Below are 15141 nucleotides of genomic sequence, written 5' to 3'. Positions count from 1 at the left end.
AAAGCAATTTTCAGTAATACATTCAGAAACTCAGTAGTCGAATCTATCCATATATTCTCAACTGATCAATGCTCTCTAGGTACATAGAGTCTCGAGAAAAGGCCTACTTAAGATTTAAATTAAGTATTTTTACTTAAATAGTATGTAATATTAATAGGTGGTAAAAAAACAGTTTCCCATTTACAACACAAAAACTTCAGCTTTAAAGCTGAAGTTTTTGTGTTGTAACTGGAAACTCCACCTCTAGTATGTAATATTAATAGGTGGTAAAAAAACTTCAGCTCTAGTATGTAATATTAATAGGTGGTAAAAAAACTTCAGCTCTAGAGCTAAAGTTTCCAGTTACAACACAAAAACTGAGCTGAACTTCAGGCCTGGATACTAAAATGCTAAAGTTTTACGTGATTGCCTTTGCTACTTCAGCCCCGTATGCTAAAGTTATGCGAAAAAGCGGGTATGCTTGCAATTTATTTTGCAAAGCGGGCATAAATTAAAATGTGACACAAAAAACGGATATAGATACAAATGTCCCGTAATAATATTGGTCGGCAGATCTCAACTTAATTAACAAGCCATCTTAATTATCGCCCCCAATTTACCAAATCATTCCTCCAACAAAATTCAAAAAATAATTTTTTAAAAAAGAAAAAATGTGAAGGAGAAATAAATACTATGCCATGTGTATTGACACATCACCGTGGATTTAAAGAAATACGAGGACTCTATTGAGTGGAAAACACGCAAAGTAGCCCTTTTTTACCTGTCTACGTGGCGTCAGAGCTGGACATCCGAACCATCCAAAATGAGTCTTTCTCGATCCAAACGTCATTGTTCCTTGTTTTCTTTAAGTGGGCGTTTGGATATAAGAATTGTAAAATTACAAAAAAAAAAAAAAAAAAAAAAAAAAAGTAAATTTTTAAGTAGAAATGATATTTAAAAATTAATGTGTTTACTTGAATATAATTTAGGTTATTTTGGAAGTTTGTGAGTGATCTGAGTAGTAAAAATTTTAAAAACTAAGTTTTTGGTAGTTTCTACTAAATTTTACGAAAATTCTACCTAAAATTAACTCTTACAAGTAGAAAATCGCCTAAATTTTATAGGACCAAACACTAATTTTGAAAAAAAATAAAAAGTTTTCGAAAAAAAGTGAAAATTTTTTTATGTCCAAACGGACTCTAAATATTTTTTTTTCCGGGCTCGAACTTATGTTAAAGTAAAATTGAATTAATTTTGTTAGTTCCTTTTGAAAACCTTTACTGTTGATAGAAAATGCGAAAAGAAAATCTTTAATTGAAAATGCAAATTTGTTTTGTACATATTCTAATTGAAAGGGAAAAAGAAGATGATATTTCACTGGAGAATACCCCGACAAAGATTAATAAATTAGGCAAATGATACTTTTTTTTCTTGGTCGAAATTATAACTTTTATTTCAACCTTTTTTGCAAAGTTACATCATCTGCTCTCTATGGACTCTCGAGCAAATCTCAAAACAAAACAAATCATAAACAACTTATACAACTCTTCTGTTGCTATCTATTACAACATATAGACTATCCTATACACAACTAGGATAGCTGTTTAATCTTTCCAGTAATGGTCTCCACTTTGGTTTCATTTGTCCAGTTACTTGAATTTGGACAGCAATTTCTTTTGCTCTGTCTTGTATTGCCTTCTTGCATTGTTGAAATCTTCTGTTGTTTCTTTCCATCCATATATTATACACCATAGCAGCAAACACAATTCATAGTAAAGCTCTCTTTGGATTTCTATTACTCACATTCTTGATTAGCCAATTCACTTCTTCTTCCCAGTCTTCAATTCTTCAGTGATAATCCATCCATGTTAACATACTTTTCCACAATTTCGTTGAATATGAACACTCAAAGAATAAGTGTTCATGTGTTTCGATCACATCTCTTTCACACAGGACACATCCCTGTTCTACATAAATTCCTCACTTTATCAATCTGTCCACTGTTGCCATTCTTTTATGCATTGCCATCCACATTATGAATTGTTGCTTTGGCAGACTACCATTAATCATTGTTACAGATTTCCACCTTACTTTAGGCCATTCTGGAGAGCTTTGTATGTATGATGTTTTGATATTGAACTTCCCATTCTTCATGCACGACTGCATTCTTTGCATATCATTTGCCCACCATTCCCTTGCATTGAAGATTTTCCTTACAAGCCAACTAGCTTGTTTAGGTACTTCCATACTTGTTATATCTTTCCTCTTTATGTATTGACCATGTATCCATTTTATCCAGAGTTTGTCCTTCTTGTTCACTACTGCCCATAACAACTTTGTTATTGCTGCCTTATTCCATCTTTCATAGTTGATTATGTTTAGTCCCCCTGCTACTTTTGGCTTACACAAAGTGTCCCAAGATATAGGATTCCTCTGAGAATTCTCATTGCTTCCAGTCCACAAATACCTCCTGCATATGCCATTCACCATTTTTACAATCTCCTTAGGGATGAGGAACACTTGAGCCCAATAAGTTTGCATTTCAAACAACACACTCTTAATAAGTTGTAATTTGCCTGCATATAAAAGAAATTTGGAGGTCCAGCTTCTAATTCTATCCACAATTCTTTCCACCAGGGGCATACATTGTTGTATACTGATCTTTTTTGAAGCCAAAGGTATTCCCAAATATTTGAATGCTAAGCTCCCTTCTGATAGTTGCAATTCAGTTAACATTTTGTCTTTGAATTCCCTTTTAACTCCTGCTATATATAATGAACTTTTGTCCATATTAGCATGCAACCTAGATACTTCAGAAAACTGTTTAAAACATCTCATCAACATCTTCATTGATACTTCATCAGCCCTGCAACACATAAGAAGGTCATCTGCAAAGCAGATGTGAACAATCTGAAGTTTGCTGCATTATGAAAGTTGAAATCTGGTATCTTTGTCAGTGTTTTCAGAGATCTATTGAGATACTCCATGGCTATAACAAACAGGTAAGGTGACATGGGATCCCCTTGTCGCAATCATTTCCTTGCTTCATACTTCTCTGTTAGACCTCCATTCAGTAACAAGGAATAGCTTACTGTACTAACACATTTCATAATCAATTCCACTAGCTTATACGGAACTCCAAACTCCAGTAGTACTGCTCTCAAGAATCCCCACTCCACAGAGTCGTAGGCTTTTCTAATGTCCACCTTTATCATACACCTAGGTGAAACATTCTTCTGAGAGTATCCTTTTATTAATTCATGTGCCATTATCACATTATCTAAAATATTTCTCCCTTCAATAAAAGCAGACTGAGCAGGCCCAACCAGATAATCCACCACCAAATTTCAGCTTATTTGTTAACAGTTTAGCTATAATCTTGTATATTGTCTAGCAACAAGCAATAGGCCTAAACTCCTTAACAAAACTGGGATTTTTAACCTTTGGAATTAATGTAACAATTGTGCAATTTACCTCCTTCATTAGCTTTCCATTCTGAAAGAAATGCTGAACATCCTCTGTAACTTCTTGCCCTATGATTGACTAGTATTCTTTGAAAAATTCTGCAGGATATCCATCAATACCTGGAGCCTTGTCATTAGGCAAATTCAACACTATTTTACTTATTTCCTCACTAGTAATTGGAACTAACAATTGTTGTTGTTGAAATACAGTCAAGCATGGCCCATCTCTTGCTATATTTAGATCAATCCCTGGCATTTGATCTTCTGCTTTCCCTAACAACTGCTTGAAAAACTGAATAAACTCATGCTGAATTAGTTTTGGCTTTGTAATCTTCATATGAGTATCATTATATATGCATCTAACTTTGTTTCTTGCTTGTCTAGCTCGCATACGAGCATGAAAGTACTTTGTATTTTGATCACCTAATTGAATCCATGTGGCTCTTGATTTCTGCCTCAGTATTTGTTCTTGGACTGCTTCCCATTTCTCAATATCTGCTTGGCATTTTCTTTCATCATCTATGAGTCCTGCATTAAAGTAATCTTCATTCAACTTTCCTTGGATCTGATCCAAATCTTCTCTTATCTTGCTTAGTTTTTTATCCACTGATGAATGCTCATTTTGTATACTTCTAGCCTCTTTCTCAATCTGCTTCAATTTTCTCCATACAGAATACATAGCATCTCCTCCACTTCTTTGTCTCCATGTTCTTTGCACAATCTTCTTATATTCTGCTTGCTGCATTACTGTTGTTAACAATCTATAAGGTCTGTTAACTTTCATTTTCTTCACCTCAGTATTGATCATTATTGGTGTATGATCTGAGCATCCAGGTAGCATGTAGTTAGCCTCAATACCAGTGTATAAGTTGAACCATTCAGCATTCCCAAAGGCCCAATCTATATGACTGTATATCCTGATTTTTGCATCTCTTCTGTTACACCATGAGAAGTTACCCCCTCTTATGGTAATTTGCCCCACTCATATCTCTTCAATACAGTTTTGGAAATCTACTACTTCAGCTTGCTGTACAGGATTACCATTCATTCTGTCATCAACATTGAGTACACTATTGAAATCTCCTATTATAAGCCAAAGATCATTCAATTGTATACTTCTTAGGTTTCCCCATAGTGGCTTCCGGTGTTGAATAGTATGCTGTCCATATACATATGTTATGTAACAAGTGAATTCAGAATTCTTATCTTTTACACAACAATGAATCAGCTGTTATGTCTTCTCCAATACTGTGACATTGATATTGACTTCCTTCCACATTAACCATATTCTACCATTTAGTGCATATTCATAATTGTCTTCAATTTTCCATTCTTTCCCTATTTTTCTTTGAATAGCCTTTACATTCTGCTTTCTGACTCTTGTTTCAAGGCAAGCTATCATATCCACCTTATTTTTCAGCAAGAATTTTCTCACTTCTCGCTGCTTGTAGGACTTATTCAGTCCTCTCACATTCCAAGACATAATAATCATGGGGGCTGATTATTAGGAGTGTTGTTTAGGCTCCTCTGTCCTGCTTCGTCATTTCTCATTTCTTCCTACATAGTCCTTCCAGGTGGATTCTCCTTTATCATCAATGGTGCAAACCTGTTCCTGCTTGCTAACTCCTCATAAATGATCTCTTTGTGCTTTGAATTTTATATGTTCATCTTCTGCTTGCCTTTATCTTGTTCCTGTTTATCTTCATGTTCAGTTGCATCTATTTGTTGCTGGTTGGATTCCTTTGCTTCCTTTGGCTTCCATTCCATTTTGTTCCTCTTCTTTCTTCTTCTTTTCTGCTTAACTTCTTCTTTATGTTCCTCAGCCTGTTGACATTTCCCTTTGTCATGCCCAAAGTTGTTACACTCCAGGCAGAATTTTGGCTTCCACTCGAATTCCACCCTTTGTATCCAGCTTCTTTGATCAGGGATCTCAATGTGGACTTCATCTGGTAAAGGCTGTGTGATATCCATTTCAACTAGTACCCGAGCAAATGAGATCCTCTCACATTCAGCAATTAGCCTATCAGTACAAATAGGCTTACCTGGAAGGCTAGCAATTCTTCCTAGGTTTTCCTCAGTCCAACATTGAATAGGCAAACCTGGAAAATTGACCCACAGTGGAACAATTCTCATGGACTTGTTTTTAATCTGAAAACTTGGATCCCATTCCTTTAGTATCATTGGCCTATTGTTAACAGTATACGGTCCGTGTGGCATTACTATCTCTTTGTCCTCCATAGATTCAAATTTGAAAATGAAATAACCATCATCATGCATCAAAACTGTTGGAGTCGTAATAAAACTCCATACACCATATACAAACTTTAACATATCTTTAAATGATGGATTTCCACCCAGTACATACCCTATCAAAGCTGTTTTTCATTTTTGGACTTGCAATTCTATCTCCTTCATGTTCAATTTTGCCGTTTTCACTCCATCCTTCACCATCGGTGGATAGAATTTTAACTGCATGCCCTGTGTTTGTGTTCTGTTCCTTTTTACTGCTTCCGCCATAGTCTGCTTTTGAGATCCAATTGGGTATGTCAATTTCCTTGCTACTGTGAACATCGTTGCTTCCTCTGGTTGCATGGCCATCTTCTCTACTTCCGGTGGAGCTTGCATTACCGTCGGAGCACTCCCCATGCTAGGAAGCCAATGTAACAGTTGCATCGGTGCTAGTTTTTGTGGTATTCCACTTTTCGGTGTAATTAATCTCGTCATCTTAGTGAATTCAGTAGGAATTCAGTAGGAATTGTAGCAAAGGAGTAGAAATTGTTCGTTAATGGCGTCTGTAAGCTACCTTGCTTCACAATCGCTAGACGTTCTCTCTCTACATTCTCTTCAATTTTGAAGAAGAAAAGATTGAATCTTCCGGCAAATGATATATTGTTTCCCTCTATAGAAGCTTTAGTTTTGACAATTAGTTAAAATGCAGTACAAGACTCAATTTATTTCACATTTAAGCATTTAAATAGGGAGTCCNACTGATCATCGGAGTTTGCAGCATTTACTCAAGCAAAAGGATCTCAATATGCGTCAGAAGAGGTGGTTAGAGTTGCTAAAGGATTATGACATTACTATTCTGTATCAACCCTCGCAAGGCCAATGTAGTGGCGGATGCCTTGAGTCGCCGAGCAAAGAGTTTGGGGAGTTTGGCATATTTACCAGCTTCAGAGAGGGCCTATGGCGACGGATGTTCCATAGATTTTATCTACATTTTGGCGAATTTCCTAAATCCAAATCCCACCCAAAATATCACTATTACATTTTTTAAAAATTGTCCCAAACTTCTACTATATTTGATAAAAGAGCCCACAATTTATTATGTTGTAACAATGGTGCTTTGTCTTCTCGGTTATATTTAGTGCATTATATAGTTCATTATAAAAATGATAATTTTTGTACTAAATTTATTTATGTTCAAGACTATGATTTGCGATAATATAATAAATGTTATTGATAAAGGTTATGCTGGGTATTTGTGATAGTTTTTAGAACTTGTGAGTAGAAGTCACGTTTCATGTTTTTCTAAAAAAAAAAGTGAAATATATTTTGAAAACTTATGTCCAAACATATTTTAATCTTCAAACCAAACTTCACCCAAATCATATTTTTCAAAATAAATTTGAAAATCTATGGCCCAGCGCTATCTTAGAACCATTGTGGCTTCACCCCTGCAACAATAATATTGAATAAGTGAAATTACATTATTGTAATAATGTTGATTAAATCAAAAATTAGTTATCAAATGAATATCATAATGTATATTTCCAACTTGGATGTTAAATTAATTCACTATTTTTGGTGTGTAATCTAAAAAATTTAAAAAATAAAATGGGAATTAAGACATTGAAAAATTAGGTCAGTGCCGGCAGGTAATTGGGAGCAAGCAGTAGTCACGGCATCTGAAAGAGCAACACGACCCACGCTTTGTTTAAAGTCATTGCCCCAAAAATATTAAACAAAAAACAAAAAAGTAAAAAACATTTAATTAATTAGATTATTTTTTAATATAAATACTGAGGATAGTGAGAGGGAAAGTAAGCAAAGCGTGCTTTGCGGAATTTGTGAGTGAGTAGAGAGAGAAAGTAAATACCCACCAAATTAAAACCAGAAACGCTATCCTCAGTANGCGGAATTTGTGAGTGAGTAGAGAGAGAAAGTAAATACCCACCAAATTAATCCAAAAACGCTTCTTTTTAGAGAGAGAAAGTGGATTTTGTAGAGAGACAAAGATCATAGAAATACACGGTAACACCACAAATTCAAATACACAGAGAAGAAAGCGAGAACGAAGAACAAAGAAGAAGGAAGAAGAAGAAGAAGACTTGTTCAGAGTTGAGTTATCGTGGTCTAAACGGGATTTTTGGAGTTGTTTTTGGGTCCGTTGTGGTTCAGATTTATCAGAGATTTATATCAAAACGGGGTTTTATAAACTGAACCCCGTCTTCAACTCTATCACTGTGATTTTGTAATAGTTTTTCTCAGTTTGAGGAAATTAATTGAAGAAAAGGAGAAATATGGAGTGCCCTGCTTATTTAGATGAATATGAAAAGCTTGTTTTCCGTATGACTACTCCAAGGTCAGTTAAATTTTGTGTTACTCTCCCTGTTTTTCCTTTTTTGTGTTTTTGAAATGATTTTTCTTAATATTCAACTTAACAGTAGGATTTTTCATCTAATTATGATTTGAGAAGAATAATCAGTGTTTATAAGTGAAGATTATGTCTACTTCATACCTTAATCCATTTTTAATTTGATTTTTCTTCCTCTACACGTTACTCTGACTCTTCCTCTTTCCAGAAGTTTTCACTTCGCCGATTGACTTTTCCTTATGACAACTGAGTCATTTTTGTCAATTTTCAACTTTTCAAAAATTTCAAAAAATTATCCTAATAAGTGGCCATTTCTGAGTAGTCTCTATCACTGGTGTTTTACAGGGTTATGATCGACAATGCCGGTTGTTCAAATTCCACTCGCGTTATGGTATGTCACCTTCTTCCAATTTGCTGGAATATTTTCAATTTTTTTTTTACTTAGTTTTTATTAGTATAAAATCATTTTTGCTTATTTTAATTAGTCCATTTTTTTTGGGGGTTTTAACAGATTGATAGTGCGAGAAAACATGGAATACTTCTGGAAGCAGTACAAGTTCTTACGGATCTGAACCTTTCAATAAAAAAAAGCTTACATCTCGTCCGACGGTCGGTGGTTTATGGACGGTGAGCGCAATTTATGGAAACCCACCCCTTTTTGCTAAAGTTCGCCTTTTGCTAAAGTGCGCACCTCATCACTGCGCACGTTACGCAGATCATTTATTCTTTAGTAGGAATAAATATCAAGGCGTACGTTAGCTACTTGCTTAATTTTCCTCTCGTGTTAACTTTTTTACCTTTGAATATTTGTGAGTACTAATTTGTGCCGTTTCAACTCGTTCTTAATGTACAGTGTTTCACGTTACTGATTTGGATGGAAACAAATTAACGGACGAGAGTGTCATCAGTTACATTGAACAGGTATTTAATTTACTTAAATGTCTAAAATAATTGCATTTTCTTTGTGGGTAATTTAGATTTACATTTTTGTACTAATTTTGAACCTTTTTTGTGTTCACGAGCAGTCATTAGGGACTATTCATTTTGCAAGTGCAAAGTGCTTTGATGGTTTGACAGCACTGGAATTAACTGGGACGGGTCGAATCGGCCTATTATTGGAGGTGTTTGCAGTACTCTCAGAATTACAGTGCAATATAGTTGAAGCCAATGTGTGGACTCACAATGGTCGAATTGCGTCCCTAATTTATGTAAAGGAAGGCGATTCGGGGTCCCCGATTGAGGACTCTCAGAAGATAGACACGATTGAACCTCGTTTAAGGAATGTGCTCAAGGGAGATAATGACATTCGTAGTGCTAAAACATCAGTGTCTATGGCTGTCAGACATACAGAAAGGAGGCTTCACCAGATGATGTTTGCAGATCGCGACTATGAAAGGAAGCTGGTTATTAGGACTAACGACAACCCTATTGTATCGGTATTGAATTGCTTGGAAAAGGGTTATTCCGTGATAAATGTTCAGTGCAAGGATCGACCTAATCTTCTGTTTGATGTGGTTTGCACCTTAACAGACATGCAATATGTTGTGTTCCATGCCACAGTTAATACAGCAGGGGACAGAGCATACTTGGTATATATTCCTTCACCTACTTTTCATTGCTTTTTTCATAGAGTATTCTTTAATGATGTTTACAGGAATGTACAAATTTTCTTGACTTCTGTTACAATCTTGTCTCAGGAATTCTTCATTAGGCATACAGATGGAAGTCCAATTAGTTCAGAAGCAGAAAAACAGCATGTGATTCTATGTCTACGAGCTGCAATAGAGTGAAGAGCATCTGAGGTATATTGCTTATGCCCTAATTGCTCTCTTAAAGAACATTGGCTTACACTATATAGTATTTCATACGTATCTTCTAATGGGAAATACTTGATTTTGGATTACAGGGAGTGAGGCTAGAGTTATGCACCGGAGATAAGCAAGGTCTATTGGCTGAAGTAACGCGAACTTTTCGGGAAAATGGTCTAAATGTGACAAGGGCAGAGATATCCACAACAAGTTATAACACAGCTCTAAATGTATTCTATGTAACAGATGCAAATGGAAATCCAGCTGATCCAAAGATCATTGATTCTGTTAGGCAGAAAATTGGATTGAGTGACTTAAAAGTGAAGGAATTGCCATTGATCTATCATCAAAAGGCAGAGGAGAGGGAAGAGCCCACAGGTGGGGCAGGTGGGGCAATGTTGCTTTCACTTGGTAGCATTGTAAGGAAGAATCTATACAATTTAGGATTGATCAAGTCATATTCTTGAATGTCAGCACAAAATTATTACTACCAATTAGATTTGTCCCAATCTTTTGTGTTGGGCATCTGTACATAGCTTAAAGATTACTGAAAATGAAAGGGGATTTGGTAATAGTAGTTGTTATAGTTGAGCTTGGTTGGCTGAAAGGATAGACACATACAAGAAGTTGATGTTATTGGGGGGCCAAATTGGAATTTTAAACAGAGAAAAATGGGAAAGAGAAGAAAGGTTGTTAGTTGGTTGGCTTGTGGTTATAAAATTTGTTTGGTGGAAGATTAGAGGCAAAGGCAGGCTGGCAAGCAATGATACAAAAGAAGATGATAGGGTTATAGACATAGAAATTTGGTTTTAGAACAGCACACATTTGTACATAGTCGTTATTATTATAATGTTTGCTTCTAATGTTTGACTTAGTTGCTTATACTTACGATGCCCTTTTTCTTAGTGTTGTCCATTTGGGACTGCAAACAAGAATCTAGTCTTTGTAAATATTATAGATTATTTGGTTTATTTTCAGGGGTTGAGATCCCCTTCAGTATTCTTCCTCCAGTATTTTTCAATGGGGGTGCAGGATGCTGCCACGCGTTTACAAAAATTTGAAAGGCCAGGATTTTGCTGATTGCAAATTAATTCATTTTTATTAGTTCAACTTCAAAAGCACCAAATAACCTAGCTCGTTTCTGAATTTCCATTAGATTACCACGAACTTCCGACGCCAGTGACATGAAGCCACACAGTTGCAAGTCCGTGGTGATTCTTGCTAAGAGCAACATTCCCATTTTTCTTTTCATCATCTCACTTCATTTAATTTGGCACCTCTCTTCTCTTTTTTTGCCCTTCCCTATCATTCTTCATTTCATTTAGCTGGGGGGGGGGGGGGGGGGTTTTGGGGCTCTACTCTTTTCTGCCTATATCTTTGTTATTTTCATTGTTGGGATTCCACAATAGCAAGAGTTATTACAATACTTATAAACATTTTTTTTTAGGTGTAGCTGTCTTTTGGTTTTTCTTCTTATATGTTGTATTTCAGTCAAACAAGAAACAGAAGAATCATTGTAAAACTGAGAGCGGCATCAAAATTCAAGTCTTTAGTTTCAACATGAAATCTTGAAATAAGTTCTATGGTTTATGTAGCCAGCGTCAGAGGTTCACGCAGCGGAGTTCAGAAAAGGTTTGTTGTCTGATGTTTTTTTAATTTTTCTCTGCTAGAATAATAGGATAGGAGTAGTATAAAATGGATCGTGAAATGTCCAGCAATATCCTGGCCTTTAAATTTTTTTCTAACACGTGGCAGCATCCTACTCCCCCATTGAGAAATACTGGAGGAAATAATACTGGAGGGGATCTCAACCCTATTTTCAGGTCCTACAAAATTGCTGGATTTCTTTTTTCTCGTTTTGATCGACTCTGTGCATGTATTGTTGACCACGAAACACTGACTTTGTTTTTTTGCAATCCGCGTCCACGCTGTTGCCTGTGGTGAAGTCATTTGAAATTTGGTCCGAAGAAATATATCTATATAGAATAGGAGAGGCAAACTTATGTTATTGTGACAAGCGTCAAAACAGAAAATGAATATGTGACCAATTTTAGGACAAACCTCCAACTAATTTGGAGGCTTAAAAATAATTTAAAAATTTGCTAATTCAGTTTACATCTGAGTCCCATGTTTAAAAAAAACTGTTTTTTTCTTTTTTAAAAGAAGTATACTACGTTTAAAACTTCCAATTTAGTTTACAGTCCCACGTTTGTTGGGATATTTTTTTTTTTAATTCGTTAAACCTAAAAATTGCTCTTTTTTTTTATGTTTGTTGTGTTTTTTTTTTAATTTGTTTAAAGAAGTTCACAAAGTTTAAAACTTCTAATTCAGTTTACATCTACATAGAGTCCCACGTTTGTTGGGATATTTTTTAAAACAAAAGACGTTTCATATTTTAAATCCACTTTCCCTAAATTTTCTTTTCAAAACCTAATCTAAGGATAATGGACAATTGCTCAACCACGCATAACTCATGAAACATACGCACATGAAACTCACAAAACCAAACTGCCGCCCAATTTCTATTTCTCCGATTGATAGTGTTCTTAAATTCAAATCTTCCACTGCTAGAAAATATTCAAGAAACCATACGATTTCTGCAAAAATTGAATCAAGGCTATAAAAATTTCAAGAATGCAATATTTTGGAAGAAGCAGATCGTTACAATTTAGACACTACTTTCTCGATTGAATAGGTTCTATAAGATAAAAAGGTATTAAAAATCTGTTATTGTCGATAATTTATTTTGGTAACTCTGTCTTTTAATTTGCATGTCTGTATTGGTGGGATAATCAGTACCAAAACTCGATTGAAGAATTTGTGCACCAAATATATGTATCCTCAAATATGTTTCTCAGTGATATACTACAACATATATCACGTTTGCTTCTACGTTTTTTTATTTTCAAATCTGAATTTTTTGATTTGCTCTTCGTATATTTTTTAAAATTTTATGTGCATATTCATGGGATAATCAATAGCAAAAACATGTAGTTAAGTTACAGATTTTTGTTAAATCTATTATTTTAAGTCTTTTTCGAACTCAATAATTTTGTTATATTTATTAGGATCCTGACTTCAATACTATTCAAGGCGTAGATGAAGAGAAGGAATGCGAGGTAAGTACATGCTCACTTTTAATTTGTCCTTTAAGATGACACTTATTTTACTTATATATGTGGATAGATATATTTGACAATAAAATTTGAGATCTGGTCAAACCCGGATTTTTCGAAGGATACACTAAAGAACTTGATTATTAGAATTCAAGGGTTTGTAGTAAATATGCATATATAATGTATTAAAACTTAATAAACTGCATTAATATTTGTATCACCTGATTGTGTTCCGTGATAAATTGCTGCTATTTTTGTAAGAAGGATGAGTTAGTCAATTATTATCTGTTTCTTTATTCTAAGAGGGCACAATCAGGTTTGAAACATGTTTTTTTTGTATAAGATGCATTGGGTAGTGGCTAATTGTGGTAACATTCACTTGTAATTATATAAACAACTCATATAATTGTCAAATAACTTTTGAATGATATTCAAATATTGTAATTATATAGGCTGTGTTACAAATAATATGAAAATATAAGATGATTCAAAACGAATAAATTATAAATAAATGAATCTAAAAAAATTTTTATTTACTAATTTTCTAACTTCATTTGTTATTTATTCATCATCATCATTACAATATTCAACCCCTTCCTACTTATAACTCGTGATGAGAATCATAAAGAGCTTCATTTGTAGATACACGTTTATTTAGATATAGTCCTTTATGAGACAATAATTCATCTTGACTTATAATGATGATAAAATAATAATGTGATAGAAAAGAACTAAAGTCATACTATATGGATTGCGTTTATTTAAAACATGAGAAACTGATTATTCAGCCTCTCTGGTATTCTCAATTTTCTCAAACTAACATAATTTACTTATTTTGGTTTCTTCTGGCGGCAATACCTTATGGATAGAAGTGTAACAATTATGGTTGTGTCATTTCTTTCTGTCATATTCCTCAACTATTACAGGTTGAATCAGTTCATAAGTATTTTGACTAATATTTTAGAATCTTCTACAGAAAGTTACATGTTCCTTTAATTTATATTAAAGCTATAGGATGCTATCAATCAATGCTCCTTTACTTTCCAAATCAAACACCCATAAGTTCTTTTTCGTGCTCCAGATATGTTGAAGTTTTCCGTGCAAAAGAAGGGTCATGTCAGATCAGGTGAACATCGGCATAAATCCCTATCAGATTCCAATATGCAGAATTTTAAGGTTGTTGGAGAAGACCCTTGAGGCCCCGCAATTGAGCTAGCTTGCTTACTTGATATTAATTGAAAAATATTTGCTCAGTAATCTCTCTTTCTTTTCTTCTTGGTCTCATAGCTATTGGTAAAAATCAATCTTACATGTTCTTAGGAGCTTTTCATTCTTTTTTAAATTGGATGTCTCGAAGAGAACTAGGAAGTTTTTCTTTCAATTAGGCAAAAGAACCAAAAAAGAAATGAGTGAATATCTCATGTAATTTTTCAGAATCATTATGGTACTGTTAGTTTTATGCAAGTCAAGGATATGGTACTGTTAGTTTTATGCAAGTCAAGAATATTAGACGACGACATATGGAAGAAAAAATTATGCATAAATGTTCGAAACGTACTCTTAAAGGCAAAAATAATACGCTTTTAATTGATACAACAATGGAGAGGACTTTGGTCTTTCCCGTGGCTAATGCTATATATACTTCTTTTTCTATTATATCTCTCCACTCTTTTTCCCTTTGAACTAATCCGCGCATCGCGCGGGTACATATACTAGTAATGTTTAAAATAAGGGTTTAATTTCCATAATGGACAGTTATTACCACTTAAAGGTACATATATTATATTATATATATAAATAGATTTTTCGTTTTTTTATTTTAAAATAATTTTAAAACTCCAATTTGAAACTACTCCCCAATTTGAATTAGTAATTCATTATTTTATTTAATTTTGTTTTTTATTTTAAAACTCCAACTTGAAAGTACTTCCCGATTTGAATGGGTAGTTTTTCTTCTCTTTTTTCGTTTTTTTATTGGTAATATTTTTTTTTGCTTTTTATTTTAAAATAATTTAAAAACTCAAACTTGAAACTACTCCCACCCAATTTAAATGAGTAGTTATTTTTTATATATTTATTTTTCATTATTTTTTTTATCATATTTAATTATACGATATCTATATTTATTAATCCAAATAAAGTAATCAATTATTATATATATATATATATATATATAT

At 34.0% G+C, this 15141-nt stretch overlaps 2 protein-coding genes and 1 pseudogene across 2 annotated transcripts; 1 reads left to right on the top strand and 2 right to left on the bottom strand.

The window, feature by feature from the left end:
• Nucleotides 1-1959: 1959 nt before the first annotated feature.
• On the bottom strand, nt 1960-3248 carry LOC109209363. Its single transcript, XM_019372621.1, has 2 exons — nt 3031-3248; nt 1960-2845 (listed from the first exon to the last, which is right to left on the bottom strand). Exons 1-2 carry the CDS (start codon nt 3246-3248, stop codon nt 1960-1962), a joined length of 1104 nt encoding a protein of 367 aa, XP_019228166.1.
• A 1851-nt stretch (nt 3249-5099) lies between these two features.
• Nucleotides 5100-5681, bottom strand: LOC109209362. Its single transcript, XM_019372620.1, has one exon. It carries the CDS (start codon nt 5679-5681, stop codon nt 5100-5102), a length of 582 nt encoding a protein of 193 aa, XP_019228165.1.
• Nucleotides 5682-7578: 1897 nt separating this feature from the next.
• LOC109209351 lies at nt 7579-10928 on the top strand (annotated as a pseudogene).
• Nucleotides 10929-15141: the final 4213 nt, after the last annotated feature.

The sequence above is a fragment of the Nicotiana attenuata genome, unplaced genomic scaffold, assembly GCF_001879085.1.
Source record: "Nicotiana attenuata strain UT unplaced genomic scaffold, NIATTr2, whole genome shotgun sequence".
Taxonomy (NCBI): Eukaryota; Viridiplantae; Streptophyta; class Magnoliopsida; order Solanales; family Solanaceae; genus Nicotiana; species Nicotiana attenuata.
This window is presented reverse-complemented; position numbering and strand designations above follow the sequence as displayed.

Excerpts from the sequence above, each read along its gene's own strand:
- LOC109209363 (XM_019372621.1), bottom strand. The coding sequence starts at position 3,248 with ATGGCACATGAATTAATAAAAGGATACTCTCAGAAGAATGTTTCACCT. Across the intron at positions 2,846-3,030 it reads AATGGAGGTCTAACAGAGAA|GGCTGATGAAGTATCAATGA; the intron begins GTATGAAGCAAG and ends TATGTGTTGCAG.
- LOC109209362 (XM_019372620.1), bottom strand. The coding sequence starts at position 5,681 with ATGGAGGACAAAGAGATAGTAATGCCACACGGACCGTATACTGTTAAC.